Source organism: Cervus canadensis, chromosome 18, assembly GCF_019320065.1.
Source record: "Cervus canadensis isolate Bull #8, Minnesota chromosome 18, ASM1932006v1, whole genome shotgun sequence".
Lineage (NCBI taxonomy): Eukaryota > Metazoa > Chordata > Mammalia > Artiodactyla > Cervidae > Cervus > Cervus canadensis.
The window spans coordinates 24,567,004-24,581,613 of record NC_057403.1 but is presented as its reverse complement, the minus strand read 5'-3'; the positions used below and the strand labels follow the sequence as shown (position 1 = coordinate 24,581,613).

Here is a 14,610-nt window from a genome sequence, read left to right as displayed (position 1 = left end):
CATGATGTAAGGCCCCTGTCGAGCCGCATCTCTAGCATCTTCGTGCTCCCTTTGCCCCACCACCCCCACCCCTTTGCAGTCTTGTCAACGTCTCACAAACACCTTGTCCGTTTGCTCTACTTCTGTCTGATAAACATATTTCAAGGCTGCCAAATGCGCTGCAGGAGGGCCCAGCATCTGAAAGGGCACCATCCAGAACCTAGATATCCTACGTAAATACATCGATGTGTTTATTCCAGTAGTTTTCCAGCAGGTGGCAATATTCTGTATAATTTCCCAACAGGAAGAGTCTTGAGGAAGGGAAGCTTTTTTCTAATTTACTCAAAGGCGCCACAGGGGCTGGCAGAAACCCTGTCTGGTGTCATCTGACCTTTTGAAAGGAGTTGAATTTAACTACGCAGTTTCTCGGTGTGAGTGAGTTGAAGTCAAGCTGTTGTAATCTTAAAATTCTGGAGAATACTGGTATCTTTGTGGAGATTTCCAAATCTTACAGAATTAATTCATTAGCCATAGCCTAAGTTAAATTGCAAAAGTTAGAAATCCAATGCAAAGTGGTGGCTTACCAAAAAAAAAAAAATTTATCAGCTCACATCACAGATCCGATCATATCCAGGGTCTAGCTGAGACGGTAAAGCGTCTGCCTACAATGCAGGAGACCCGGGTTCGATCCCTGGGTTGGGAAGATCCTCTGGAGAAGGAAATGGCAACCTACTCCAGTATTCTTGCCTGGAAAGTCCCATGGACTGAGGATCCTGGTAGGCTACAGTCCATGGGGTCGCAAAGAGTCAGACACGACTGAGCTACTTCACAGAATGCTGTTAGTAGAAATGTCTGTCTCCTCTCTGGCTTCATTATCAAGCAGGCACTTCCCAGGGACTGGAAAGAGTGGTGTCCCGGGCTTCCTGAGCCCCTCTAACAGCTTCAGAGAGAAAAGAACCCCTCTTTAGCTCCAAGAAGACTTGCCCGTACTCTCTTATTGGACTATAGGGTCACATGCCCATTCCTGAACCAATCACCCTGGTCAGGGAAAAGAAAGCTCTGATTGGCCAGACCTGGTCCAATACCCACCCCTAGAACCAGGAAGGTGGGTTTAGTCCTATATTCTCTGAGAGCAGGATTGTTGAATCAATTAAGTAGCTGTGCCTTGAGCAGGCACACACCACAGGCACTCACCAGGATCTGAGATCCTGGAATGTTGGAATCTTTGAGTCAGAATGCAGAGCTTTGGAATCATGGGAAAGTGTTAAGATTAGAGGGCTTTTTCCCAGGTGGCACTAGTGGTAAAGAACCTGCCTGCCAAAAAAAAAAAAAAAAAAAGAACCTGCCTGCCAATGAAAGTAGACATAAGAGATGTGGGTTTGATCCCTGGGTCAGCAAGATCGCCTGGAGAAGGAAATGGCAACACACTCCAGTATTCTTGCCTGGAGAATCCCATGGACAGAGGAGCCTGGCGGCTACGGTCCAAAGGGTTGCACAGAGTCAGACACAACTTAAGCAATTTAGCATGCATGCACGCACTTTAGGATTAGAATTAGCAACTCAAGAACTAGCATGAGGTGACCTTACATCAAGCCTTACAACTAACAAGGAGGAGCCTTACATCCCATGTACCTGGTACCCTTACCCTTCTTCCATTTTATTCGGTAGAACCATATGAAATTGCCACTTTGTTGGCGAGACATGCCTGAATATTGGCAATTTTATGTAGTTCAGCCTCATACAAATAGGGAACATGAGGCAGAACTTCGATCATGTTGGAGACTTCTGTGGGCCCTCCATGAGACGCCATGACAGGAGAAGCAAAGTGTCCCCACATTCTTCCCAAAAGGCTTACCAGAGAGCCCGTAGCTGTGTCCTGCAGCCTTCTTCCTGAACCCAGAGTCTCACTTTTTTCATCACACATTGATTCAACAAACATGGGTCAACCTCCCCCCAGAGGCCAGGTGCAGGGCTGAACGCTCATCCCTTCCCCGGTCTGTGTCCGTGTCCCCAGTATTTGCTCCTGTCCGTCTCTGTCTCTCTTGGTCCCAAGCATCTGCTCTCAGCCCCATACTCCTCCAAGCCCTCTTTGTCAATCAGCCCTTGCCACTACACATCCCCCCAAAGTGTCGACCCCACCCCCACAATCTTGTCTCTCTGCCCTTTGCCCTGCTTCTGAGGAACATGTCTGGACTCGGGTCCCCTCGGAGGTAAGATGGGGGAAGAAAAGTGGTCTTAGGCCCTGCTGGGTGGATGGAAGCAGCTGGAGGTTGGGGGAAGCATCTCTGCCAAAAAGAACCCTCACATAGCTGGGATGTGGGGTCCCTAGGACTCAAGCCAGATCGAGCTGTTGAAGGAGCTGCTGGATCTGCAGAAGGACATGGTGGTGATGTTGCTGTCATTACTAGAAGGTAAATGCCCAGTGGCTGGGGGTGAGTGCAGGGTACCAAGGTGCAGACAAGCTCAAGAATGGCCCTCGGAGACCCAGGAGAGCCTAAGCTTCAACCCCATCTGACATCATGTCAGGGTCAGTGCATTTAAGCTGCTGGAATAAGCTCTCCAAACACTTACTGAGCAACTTATTATGTGCCAGGTCCTATGTACATATGATAATTTATTGATTCCCCAGAGAAATCTTAATCAGGTGGGTGGCCAGGACACTTTTTAAAATGTCTGCCCTGAATCGTTATTTATTTGCTGAATGTGTCAGTTAGTTCTTGCTGCCTAACAAATATTCCTAAAATGTAGTGACTTAAAACAACCATAATTTATTATTAATTAATAAAATAACTTAACCTGTAGACAAAGACTTTTTCTATAGAGGTTCATAACGGCATCCTCATTCTTTTATATGGCTGCATACTACCCGTTGTGTTGTGATACGGTGATTCATTTAACCACATGCCTATCAATGGACATTCAGGGTTCGGTTGTTTTTTTTAATGTGTGTTTGTTTATTATTAATTTATTTTTGGTTGCACTGAGTCTTCACTGCTGCACACAGCTTTCTCTAATTGCAGCGAGCAGGGGCTACTCTTCGTTGCAGTGCATGGGCTTCTCATTGTGGTGGCTTCTCTTGTTGCGGAGCAGAAGCTCTAGGCACACGGGCTTCAGTAGTTGCGGCTCGTGGGCTCAGTAATTGTGCTGTGTGGCTCTGGTGCGTGTGGGTCAGTGGTTGGAGCACACAGGCTCAGTAGTTGAGGCTCCCAGACTCTAGAGTGCAGGCTCAGTAGTTGTGATGCACGGGCTTGGTTGCTCCCCAGCACGCGGAGTCCTCCCAGAGCAGGGATCAAACCTGTGTCCCCTGCACGGGCAGGCGGACTCCCACCCACTGTGCCACCAGGGAAGTTCCACATTCAAGGTTTTTAAAAAACATTTCGCTATGACAAACCATTTGGCAATGAATAATCCTCCTACGATGTCTTAAATTTTTGGTAACTAGTCATTAGCTTTTAAAAACCAGATTTAGGGACTTCCCTGGTGGTTCAATGGTTAAGACTCTGTGCTTCCAGCACAGGGGGCACAGGTTTGATCCCTGGTCAGGGAACTAGGGTCCCACATGCAGCGCATGGTACAGCAAAAGTAACTAAATAAATCATAAATATAAATTTAAATTAAAAAATCAAATTTAAAAATCAGAAATCCCTTTAAACATTTTGTTTCTGAAAAATTGTAAGACTCAGTGACCAGGGTCTACATTCTCACATGGCAAAAGTCAGCTGAATTGGATTAAATAACAAAATCATATCAGTATTCAATCTGATGTTGATGACAGCGCTATGATTAGATAAGAGAATGTCCTCATCGTTTAGAACATATATGTGGAAATGTTTGGGGTAAAATGCCTCATGTCTGCAGCTTACTCCTTAATGATTCAGTGAAAAAAATAAAGGGAGGGGTATTATAAAGCAAACATGGCAAAATGTAAGCCATTGGTGAATCTGGAATACATGAAGTTCCCTTGTACTCTTGGAAACTTCATGCATTAATACATTTGAAATTATATGAAAATCGAAAGGTCCAAAAGGAAACTGGAGCCAGTTTGGGGAAATTCCTGGTAGTCCAGTGGTTAGGACTTGGCAGTTTTACAGGCATGACCCGAGTTCAATGCCTGGTCTTGGATCCTGCAAGCCATGTGGTGTGGCCAATAAATAAATAAAAGTAAAATTCTGCTTAAAAAGAAGCTGGAGCCAGTTGCTTTGGGGGAGAGCATGGTGTCCCAGTTTACCACACTCTCTACCTCTCCCTCTGGTCTGCCTTTCAGCCTACCTCAGTCTTCTATGGACCTCCCTGGGGCCTATGGGCTTGGGAAAGACTTAGGTGTGTGAGCTCTGAGGTCTCGCCTCTCTGGATTCAAGTCCACCCCAACGCCTCACTGGCTATGGAACCCTGAGTGTGGACTGTCTCTGAGTCTTTTTTCTCATCTGTACAAGTGAACAGGGACACATGTTCCTTACAAAGATGAGGTCACGTCAATGTAGCAGTTGCCATGGCATCTGGGACCTGCTGTTAGCTGATGCCGTTGTTGTCTTTATTGATGACTCCCCCAGCTATAGGAGGGAGGAGGACGAAGACAGGATCAGCCAGGTTCACACCTGGTGCTGTTGCAGAGCAGGAAGTGACCCTTTGGGGGAGGTGTCAGAGCTGGACGGGGAAGTTCCACCAGCACAGGGCATCCTGGCAGCTCCTGAGCTGAAGAGGGAGGCAGGCCACATGGGGATCCAGAGAGGAGGTGCTTTGGGGTCACACTGACCGGGGGCTGCCCGCAGGGAACGTGGTGAACGGCATGATTGCCCGGCAGATGGTGGACATGCTTGTGGAATCCTCATCCAACGTGGAGATGATCCTCAAGTTCTTTGACATGTTCCTGAAACTCAAGGACATCGTGGGCTCTGAGGCCTTCCAGGACTATGTCACTGATCCCCGTGGTCTCATCTCCAAGAAGGACTTCCAGAAGGTGGGTACTTGGAGGTGGATGGGTGGGGGTGCCAACAGCCACTTGTGCACCTGCCTGGCTGCCTGCTTTGGTCAAGAGATTCCTCTGGGCACCTCCATTTCTTTATCTGTAAAATGGGAATAAAACCATTCTTGGAGGTTTTTTTTTTGGTGTTTTTTAAAATATATTTCATTTATTTAAGAATATTTTTTAGCGGTGCTGGGTCTTCGTTGCTGCGCCAGCTTTTCTCTAGTTCAGGCGAGCAGGAACTGCTCTCTAAGTTGAGGTGTGTGGGCTTCTCATTGCGGTGCCTTCTCTCGTGGAGCACAGGCTCTAGGGTGTGTGGGCTTCAGTAGTTGTGGCTCCCCGGCTCTAGAGCACAGGTTCAATAGTTGTGGTGCACAGACTTAGTTGCTCTGTGGCATGTGGGGTCTTCCCAGACCAGGGATTAAACCCATGTCTCCTGCATTAGCAGGCAGATTCTTTACCACTGAGCCACCAGGGAAGCCCTTGGATTTTTGTTTTTGTTTTGGCTGAGCGGCATGTGGGCTCTCAGCCCCCTAACTGGGATTGAACCTTCCCCGCTACATCGGAAGCAGGGAATTTTAACCACTGAACTGCCAGGGAAGTCCTCCTTGGAGTTGTTTTAAAGATGAAATGCATTAATACAAATAAGAACCAGTATTTCTATTATCATTATTAATAGTCATAATTTTATCATTATTATAAGTAGAGATGGTTATTCATTTGATAAACATCCATTGGGTTTCTTCTGCGTTGGGCCCTGTGCTGGCAGCATGACCATGGACAGAGCAACAGCTGAGACAGACACAGCCCTGCCTTCATGGGGCTTATAGACTAATGGGAGAGGCAGTCACTAAAGACCACTGCAGGTCTAAATAATGAGACTGTTAGGAGGGAGATGCAGGAACCAGCTTTATCCAGGAGTCCACTCACCTGGCTTTGCCATCCTTTCTACCCCAGGTAAGTCACTCATCTGCTCTGAGCCTCAGGCTCCTCATCTGTGAAATGGGGCTAAGATAATAACATTAACTGTTTCAAAGGACAGCTGTGAGAGTGGGCAGTGGGTGAACAGTGGATAGTGCCTGGAACACAGAATACAGGAGATATTACCGGTTATTATTTCTGTTATTACTGCCAGATCTTTTCCATCACTATTTTATCTTTTTTGTTTCAAATAACTTCAGGCTTATGGAGAGGTTGCCAAGAACATTACATAAAATTTCTGCACACCGTTTCACCCAGATTGCCAATATGTTAACTTTTTACCTCATTTGCTCTGTCAGGATTCTCCTTTACCTCTAAATACTTCAGGTAATGAGAATGAGTTCATTCCCTTACATAACCGCAAAACATTTATGCAAATCAGGAAATTAACTTTGACACAATGCTGCTATCTACAGATTTTATTCAATTTTCACTCTTGAAGGAATTTTTTTCCCTTGTCAAGGATCCAGTCTAGGATCAGGGATTGAATTTAGGCATCCTTTCTCTTTGCTGTTCAGTCACTCAGTCATGTCTGACTCTGCGACCCCGTGGACTACAGCATGCCAGGCCTCCCTGTCCCTCACCATCTCCTGGAATTTGCCCAAGTTCATGTTCATTGCATTGGTGATGCCTGTCTCTTTAGCCCTCTTCAATCCAGAACCCTTCCTTGGTTTGTCTTTGTCTCTTATGAACTTGACATTTTTGAAAAATAGAGGCCACTTGTTTTAGAGGATGGCCCTTAGTGTGGGCTTGTCTGAGTTTTCCTTGTGATTCAACTGAGGCTATAGACTTTGACAGGAATATCAGAGAAGCACTATTCATTCTTGGTGAATCATATCAGGAGGTACGTGCTATGAGTTCTTCACATTTCAGTTTGTGTTAGCTCGGCTCACTTGGTGAAGGTGTTTACCAGGGTTTCCACTGTAATGATCTATTGTTCCCCTTGGTATCTTGTGAGGATGTGCTTTGAGACTATGTAAATATCCTGTACTCAGGTTGGCATCCATCAGAAATGCTTATGTCAAATGGTTGTTACTCTGACAGTTGATAAATGGTGGTTTTCTTTTACCTTTACTGTGTGTGTGTGCTCAATCATGTCTGACTCTTTGCGACCCCAGGGGCTGTAGCCTGCCAGGCTCCTCTGTCCATGGAATTTTACAGGCAAGAATACTGGAGTGGGTTGCCATTTCCTACTCCAGGGGATCTTCCTGACCCAGGGATCAAACCCACATCTCTTGTGTCTCTTGCATTGGCAAGGAGATTCTTAACCACTAGTGCCATCTGGGAATTAGATACCTTTCAGAAACTTTTTATTGCAATATAGTTGATTTACAATGTTCTGTTAATTTCCACTGTACTGCAAAGTGATTCAGTTTTACATATACATATATATATTCTTTCTAATTATGGAGTATCACAGGATGTTGAATGTAGCTCCCTATGCTATACAATAGGACCTTGTTGTTTATCCATTCTATATGTAATAGTTTGTATCTGCTAATCTCAAGCTCCCAATCCTTCCCTCCCCCGCACCCTCTCTTGGCAACCATGAGTCTATTCTCTATGTCTGCGAGTCTGTTTATGTTTCGTAGATATGTTCGTTTGTGTCATATTTTAGATTCCACATAGAAGTGATATCGTGTGGTATTTGTCTTTCTCTTTATGACTTACTTTGCATAGCATGATAGTCTCTAGGTCCATCCATGTAGCTGCAAAGTCATTATTTCATTAATTTGTATGGCTGAGTAGTATTCCATTGTATACATGTGCCACATCTTCTTTTTATGTCTTTATTTATGGCTGCGCTGGGTCTTCACTGCTGCATATGGGCTTTCTCTGTTTGCGAGCAGGGGCTACTCTTTGTTGCCCTGTGTGGGACAACACATTCTATTGTGGTGCCTTCTCTTGTTGTGGAGCATGGGTTCCAGAGCATGCGGGCTCAGCAGTTGTGGTGCGCAAGCTCAGTTGCTCCGAGGCGCGTGGAATCTCCCCAGATCAGGGATTGAATCCATGTCTCCTGCAATGGCGGGCAGGTTTGTAACCGCTAGACCACCAGGGAAGTCCCCATACCACTGGGATGACCCATTCATTGGCTGATGGACATTTAGGTTGCTTCCATGTCTTGGCTATTGTAGACAGGGCTGCTATGAACATTGGGGTGCAGGTATCTTTTTTAATTAGTGTTTCGTCTGGGTATATGCCCAGGAATGGGATTGCTGGATTATATAGTGATTCTATTTTTAGTTTTTTTAGGGAACCTCCATACGGTCCATACCAAACATTCCCATCAATAGTGTAAGAAGTTTCCCTTTTCTGCACAGGTTAGGTACCGTTTTACTAAAAGGAAGAGTTTTTCCTTTCTCCTCCATTTACTTGTTTGTTTATGCATTTGTTCATTCATTTATATTGGTATAGACCTATGGCTTCTTATTTTATTCTAGGGGTTGCAATTGCTGCTGTCCGTCAGCATTTAAATAAGCCCAGGGTCACCCCAGTTAAGTAGAAAGTGTCCCATGCCTCCCAGTTGTCCTCCCTGCCTCGCTGTCTCCCCGCTTCTCAGCCACGCCTCCCAAGAGCTGTCTACACTTGCTCACTCCTTTCTCACCTCCCACTCCTTCCCTCATTCGGGGTTTGCTGGCTTCTGTCCCTGTCACTGTCCTGAAACTACACCAACTAAGATCATCAGGGATCTCACCACCCTACATCTCTCCTCTGACTTGTCATCTTGACAGCATTTGCCACAGTTGGCCATTTCCTCCCCCACCCCTAGCAATGCCTGCTTCCCTGGGCATCTGTGCCACCCATCCCTGGGACCCCTACCTTCCCTGGCAATCCCTCACAGATTTTTTTTTTAAGATTTTTAAAATGTGTACCATTTTAAAAGTCTTTATTGAATTTGTTACAATATTGCTTCTTTTTTTCTATGTTTTGGATTTGTGGTCCCAAGACATGTGGCATCTTAGCTCCTTGAACAGGGATCAAACCTGCTCTCCCCGCAAAGGAAGATGAAGTCATAACTACATTGCTATCCCTAAGCTTTAGGAAGAAGAGCTAATATGTATCATGTTCTCACTCTCTGCCAGGTCATGTGTGTAAATGAATGGTAATTTACAGCAACCATGACGTAGTAAGGACTAGTTTTTATTCCCATTTTACAGAAGTGGAAACTGAGGCACAGAGAGGTGGAAGTGCTCTGTTTAAGGTCACACAACTAATTAACAAGTCTGGGATTAGAATTTAGGCAGTCTGACTCCAAAGTACACTGCCTCCAGGGTCATCCATTTACTAGCGCAATAAAAAGTCAATGAGCATCTCTTGAGTGCCAGACATGCTCTGAGGAGTTCCAGCCCTACTCTCTTGACCAGCAGATTTTCAGCGAGAGTCTGAGGAGGGAGGGCTGCAAAAGAACCAGAAAACATTATGCAGGCGCTAAAGTTGTGTCATATATATGCCACGCTGTGTGTCATGTGGGATGTTAGTTCCCCAACCAGGGATCGAACCTGTGCTCCCTGCAGTGGAAGCATGGAGTCTAACCACTGGACTGCCAGGGAAGTCCCCTGCATCATTTATCATTTTTAAATGACTCTACTCAGCAAAGGAAACCGTCAACAAAATAAAAAGGCACCTTACAGAATGGGAGGAATATTTGCCAACCACATATGTAACAAGGGGTTGATATCCAGTGCACACAAAATTTTCATGATAACTCCAAAGCAATAAAATCAATAAATCTATTTAAAAGTGAGCAAAGGACCTGAATAGACATTTTTTAAAGAAGGCATACAAATGGCCAACAGGTACATGAAAATGTGCTCAATATCACTTATCATTGGGAAAATGCAAATCAAAAAAACCACAATAAGATATCACCTCACACCTGTTAGGATGGCTGTTATAAAAAGAGAGAGAGAGAGATAACAAGTGTGGCAAGGATGTAGAGAAAAGGGACCTTTGACCATTGGTGGTGGGAATGTAAACTGGTGCACTATGGAAAACAGAAGAGAGGATTCCTCAGGAAATTAAAACTAGAACTACCATACGACCTTGCAATCCCACTTCTGGATATCTGTCCAAAGGAAATGAAACTGTTATTTCAAAGAGATATTTGCACTCTCATGTTCACTGCGGTATTATTCACAATAGCCAAGGTGTGGAAACAGGCTAAGTATCTGTCAGTGGGTGAATAGATAAAGAAGGTGGTGTGCGAGGGGACATATGTATACCTATGGCTGATTCATGTTGATGTTTGGCAGAAACCAACACAATTCTGTAAAGCAATTATCCTTCAATTAAAAAATAAATAAATTTAAAATTAAAAAAACAAAAGTAGAAGTACTACCAAAAAAAGAAGGTGGTGTACGTATACACACAATGAAATATTATTCAGCCGTCCATTATTTTTTATAATTTTATTTATTTTATTATTTGTATTTATTTTGGCTGTTCTGGGTCTTCGTTGTTGCACGGTCTTTTTGCCAGTTGTGGGGGCTACTCTCTAGTTGTGGTACGTGGGCTTCTCCTTGCTATGGCTTCTCTTGTTGTGGAGCATGGGCTCTAGGGCATGTGGGCTCAGTAGCTGTGGCCACGGGCTTAGTTGCTCTGTGGTATGTGGAATCCTCTGGGCCCAGGGATTGAACCCATGTCCCTTACATTGGCAGGCGGATTCTTATCCACTGGACCATCAAGGAAGTCCTGCCATATATTCTAGAGATACAGGGAGTGCCCTGATTATTTTTAATAGGTGTCCAGTATTCCACTTTGCATATATATTATGGTTTATTTGATAATTTCCTATTTTTCTTCAAAAATAATTTTTTATTCTTATTGGTATTTTTACTTACCTATTTATTTTTTTGACCATGCTTTGAGGCATGTGGAATCTTAGTTCCCTAACCAGGGGTCCAACCCATGCCCCCTGCATTGGAAGCACAGAGTCTTAACCACTGGACTACCAGGGAAGTCTCTGATTATTCCCTGTTGATGGACACTTGCTTTGTGCCCAGTCTTTGGCCATTACAACGCGTGCTTTCATTAGGGTTGCCATGCATGGTTGTACAAGCCGTGCACTGTACAAAGGTGCCAATTTATAGCACAGATATTGTAAATTTGTACCACAGGCTTCCAGCAGATGGAAGTAAGTGTATTGAAGAAGGCTCCTTATGGGCCACTAGCAATGCTGACTAGGACAGTTTGTACGTACATCATTTTGTATGTGCAGTTGTGTCTGAAGACAGACTTCCAAAAGTGGGATTGCTGGGTTAAACGGTAACTGCATTTGTCGTTTGGACAGATTTTGCCCTCTGTTTTTCCTTCTCATAAGCAACATGTGAGGCTGCCTTTTCCCCACAGCCTCACCACCAGACCGCATTTGTCAAACATTTGGATTTTTGCCAATCTGATAGGTGAAAAAGGGTAGTGCCGTGCAGTTTTAACTCACATTTATCCTGTTATGAGTGCAGTGAAACCTCTTTACACATTACTTTGGGCTTCCCAGGTAGCACTAGTGGTAAAGAACCTGCCTGCCAGTGCAGGAGATGTAAGAGACGCAGGTTCAATCCCTGGCTCAGGAGGATATCCTGGAGGAAGGCATGGCAACCTACTCCAGTATTCTTGTCTGGAGAATCCCATGGACAGAGGGTCCTGGTGGGCTGTGGCCCATAGGGTCACAGAGCCAGACACGACTGAAGTGAGTTATCATGCACACGTTACTTCTTTTGTATCACGTGTTCAATGAACTGACTACGCCCTTGGCTTTCTCTTCTACTGGGATGTTGGCAGTTTTCTTCTTGATTTCTAGGAGCTCTTTATATATGGGACTGCTTATAACTTTGCTAGGTGTACTTCTTTTTCCTACTTCATCATTTGTCTTTTGCCTTTGCTTATGATGACTTGTTTGTTTATTTGTTTTTTGGGGGGGAGGAGTTTGGGCATGCATAAAGCTTATTTTTTAAATTAAATTTAGTTTTTTGGCTGCACTGAGTCTTCATTGCTGTGCTTTCTCTAGTTGCAGTGAGCGGGGGTTACTCTCTAGTTTCCATCCAAGGGCTTCTCATTGCAGTGGCTTCTCTTGTTGAAGAGCACAGGCTCTAGGCACACAGGCTTCAGTAGTTGCAACACAGTAGTTGTGGCTCATGGGTCCTAGAGCATGCAGGATTCAGTAATTGCAGCACTCAGGCTCAGTAGTTGTGGCACATGGGCTTAGGTGCCCCGTGGCAAGTGATATCTTCCTGGACCAGGGTTTGAACTCATGTTTCCTGCATCGGCAGGCAGATTCTCAACCACTAGACCACCAGGGAAGTCCAAGACATAATTTTTATGTAGAAAATCATTTAAAATATTTTTATTAATTTTAAAGAAAATAGGTAATACAGGGGTACATTCCTTCTGTAAAAAAATTCAGAACATATAGCTATGGTTGAGGTTACCTTTGATCCCTATCTCCAACCCATTTCTCATCACACCTCTTCAAAGGCTGCCACGGTTATCCTCTTGGTGTTCAAATCTCCAGGCATTTATTTCTGCATTTCCTTCCATATGTAAATCTGCATTGAAAAACATACAGAATTATTTTAGGGTTTCCCAAGCTCTTCATGGTTGACAGAGTTCTTGACAGTTTGCAAAACACATCTCCAATGATAAGTACTTGGCAGATTCCAAAACATCTACCACAGTTTGGAAAGCCCTTCCTGGTGGGTGAAAACATATCTCAGGCTACTAATTTATTCTGAGCACTATTTTGTAGTTTTCTTTGTTTTTTTTTTTATTAGCAAATGTTTTTGTACATCTTTCTGAATTCAAGACTTCCTTTTAAAAACATCTTTATTGAGATATAATTCATATACTATCAAATTCACCCATATAAAAGGTATAATTTAATGGGAGGGGTTTTTTGGTATATTCACAGAATTGTGCAGCCATTGCTACAATCTAATATTAGAACATTTTAATCACCCCCAAAAAAGAAACACCATGCCCTTTAGCAGTCACTTCCCATTTCCCCCACTCAGGCCCCTGCCAACTGCTAACTTGCTTTCTGTCTCTATAGATTTGCCTATTCTGGACACTTCATATCAATGGAACTGTCCAATATATGGTCTTAAAAGGGTTTCCTTTTATTTACCAAGCCACAGTGTCATTATCATCCCTAACTGAAAACAAAGCAATGAAGACAAATGAAAAAGATCCATAGCTCATTAAATCATCAGATGTCTGGTCTGTGTTTTAATTTCCAGATCTTCAAAATATCACATATAACTTTTTGTAATTTCTTTGAAGCAGCATCCAAACAAGGTCACCTAGTGCTATTGATTGCTAATTCTTCTCTTAAAAAAAAAAAAAAAGCTTTATTTCTTTCTTTATTTTTTGACCTTGCGGGGTCTTCGTTGCCGTACAGGCTTTTCTCTGGTAGCAGCGAGTGTGGACTACTCTCTAGTTGTGGTGTGCGGGCTTCTCTTGTTGCGGAGCACAGGCTCTAGAGCGCATGGGCTTCAGTAGTCGTGGTCTCCGGGCTCTAGAGCACAGGCTCGATAGCTGTGGTGTACGGGCTTCATCGCTCCATGGCATTTGGGATCTTCCTGGACCAGGGGTTGAGCCTGTGTCTCCTGCATTGCAGGTGGATTCTTTTCCACTGAGCCACTGCCACCAGGGAAGCCTAGTTGCTATTTCGTTAAACCTCCTTCGATCAACTGCAATCCCTCCTTCACTTTTTCCTTACCTGGCAGTTGATCTGCTGGAGACCCAGGTTGCTGATCCAGTAGAGCAGCACTGCCTGATAGAAATACAGGGACTTCCCTAGTGGTCCAGTGGCTAAGACTCTGTGCTTCCCATGCTGGGGGCCCAGCTTCAATCTCTGGTCAGGGAAGTAGATCCTGCATGCTGCAACTAAGACCCAGCACAGCCAAATAAGTAAATAAATATTTTTTAGCAAGAGATACAATGGGAGCAACACATACATACAGTTAAGGAATTTCTAGTACCTACACTTTTTAAAAAAGTGAAAAGAAACCCATAAAATTATTTTAAACAATATATTTTATTTAACCTACTGCACCAAAATAGTATTTTGACATATAATCAATATAAAAATTATTAGATATTTTAAATTCTTTTGTTTACACTGTCATCAAAACCCATAAGTATTTTATACTGTTGCCACATCACACTTTGCACCAGCCACGATTCTATGGCTCAGTAGCCACATGTAGCTCATGGCTCTCCATAGATAGTTCTTTATTAATTGTAGAGTTTCCTGCCTTTGGATCTGGCTGATGCAACCTTATGGTAGCATTTAATCTGTTCCTCTGTCCCCTGCATTTCCTGCAGACTGGGACTTAGGTCATGAAGCTTGATCAGACTCAGGTTTGGAGTATTTGTTTTTATTTATTTTTTTGCCAGCACCTTCCTTTGTGGTGCTTCATACATCCATTAAGAAGCACAGCCTGACCCCTCATCACTCCTTTTGTGATGTCAGCAACCATCAGTGCTTGATGCCCAGACACATTAGTTCATTAGAAATTGCAAAATGGCGATATTCTCATTTCTAAATGTTTGACTGTTACCCAGCTTCACGTGGTTTCCCAAACCCAAAGCATCATATGATTTCCCAAACTTTACAAATCTTTATATTTTACAACATGCTTTTCAGTTATTTTTATGATTTAAAAGATAAGGTCAGCTTTTTTTTTAAA

The 14,610-nt window shown here is 43.8% G+C and overlaps 1 protein-coding gene and 1 long non-coding RNA gene across 6 annotated transcripts in view; one reads left to right on the top strand and one right to left on the bottom strand.

The window, feature by feature from the left end:
* RYR1 (ryanodine receptor 1) overlaps window positions 1-14,610 on the top strand; it is a 125,377-nt gene that overhangs the window by 89,344 nt on the left and 21,423 nt on the right. For all 5 annotated transcript variants that reach the window (XM_043435392.1, XM_043435391.1, XM_043435394.1 and 2 more), the window contains 2 exons: window positions 2,309-2,390; window positions 4,749-4,936. In XM_043435392.1, the coding sequence (XP_043291327.1) occupies window positions 2,309-2,390; window positions 4,749-4,936 (270 nt within the window). The remainder of the gene's footprint in view (window positions 1-2,308; window positions 2,391-4,748; window positions 4,937-14,610) is intronic.
* On the bottom strand, window positions 990-2,294 carry LOC122420336. Its single transcript, XR_006263262.1, has 2 exons — window positions 1,322-2,294; window positions 990-1,289 (listed from the first exon to the last, which is right to left on the bottom strand). It is a non-coding gene; the product is annotated as an uncharacterized LOC122420336 (long non-coding RNA).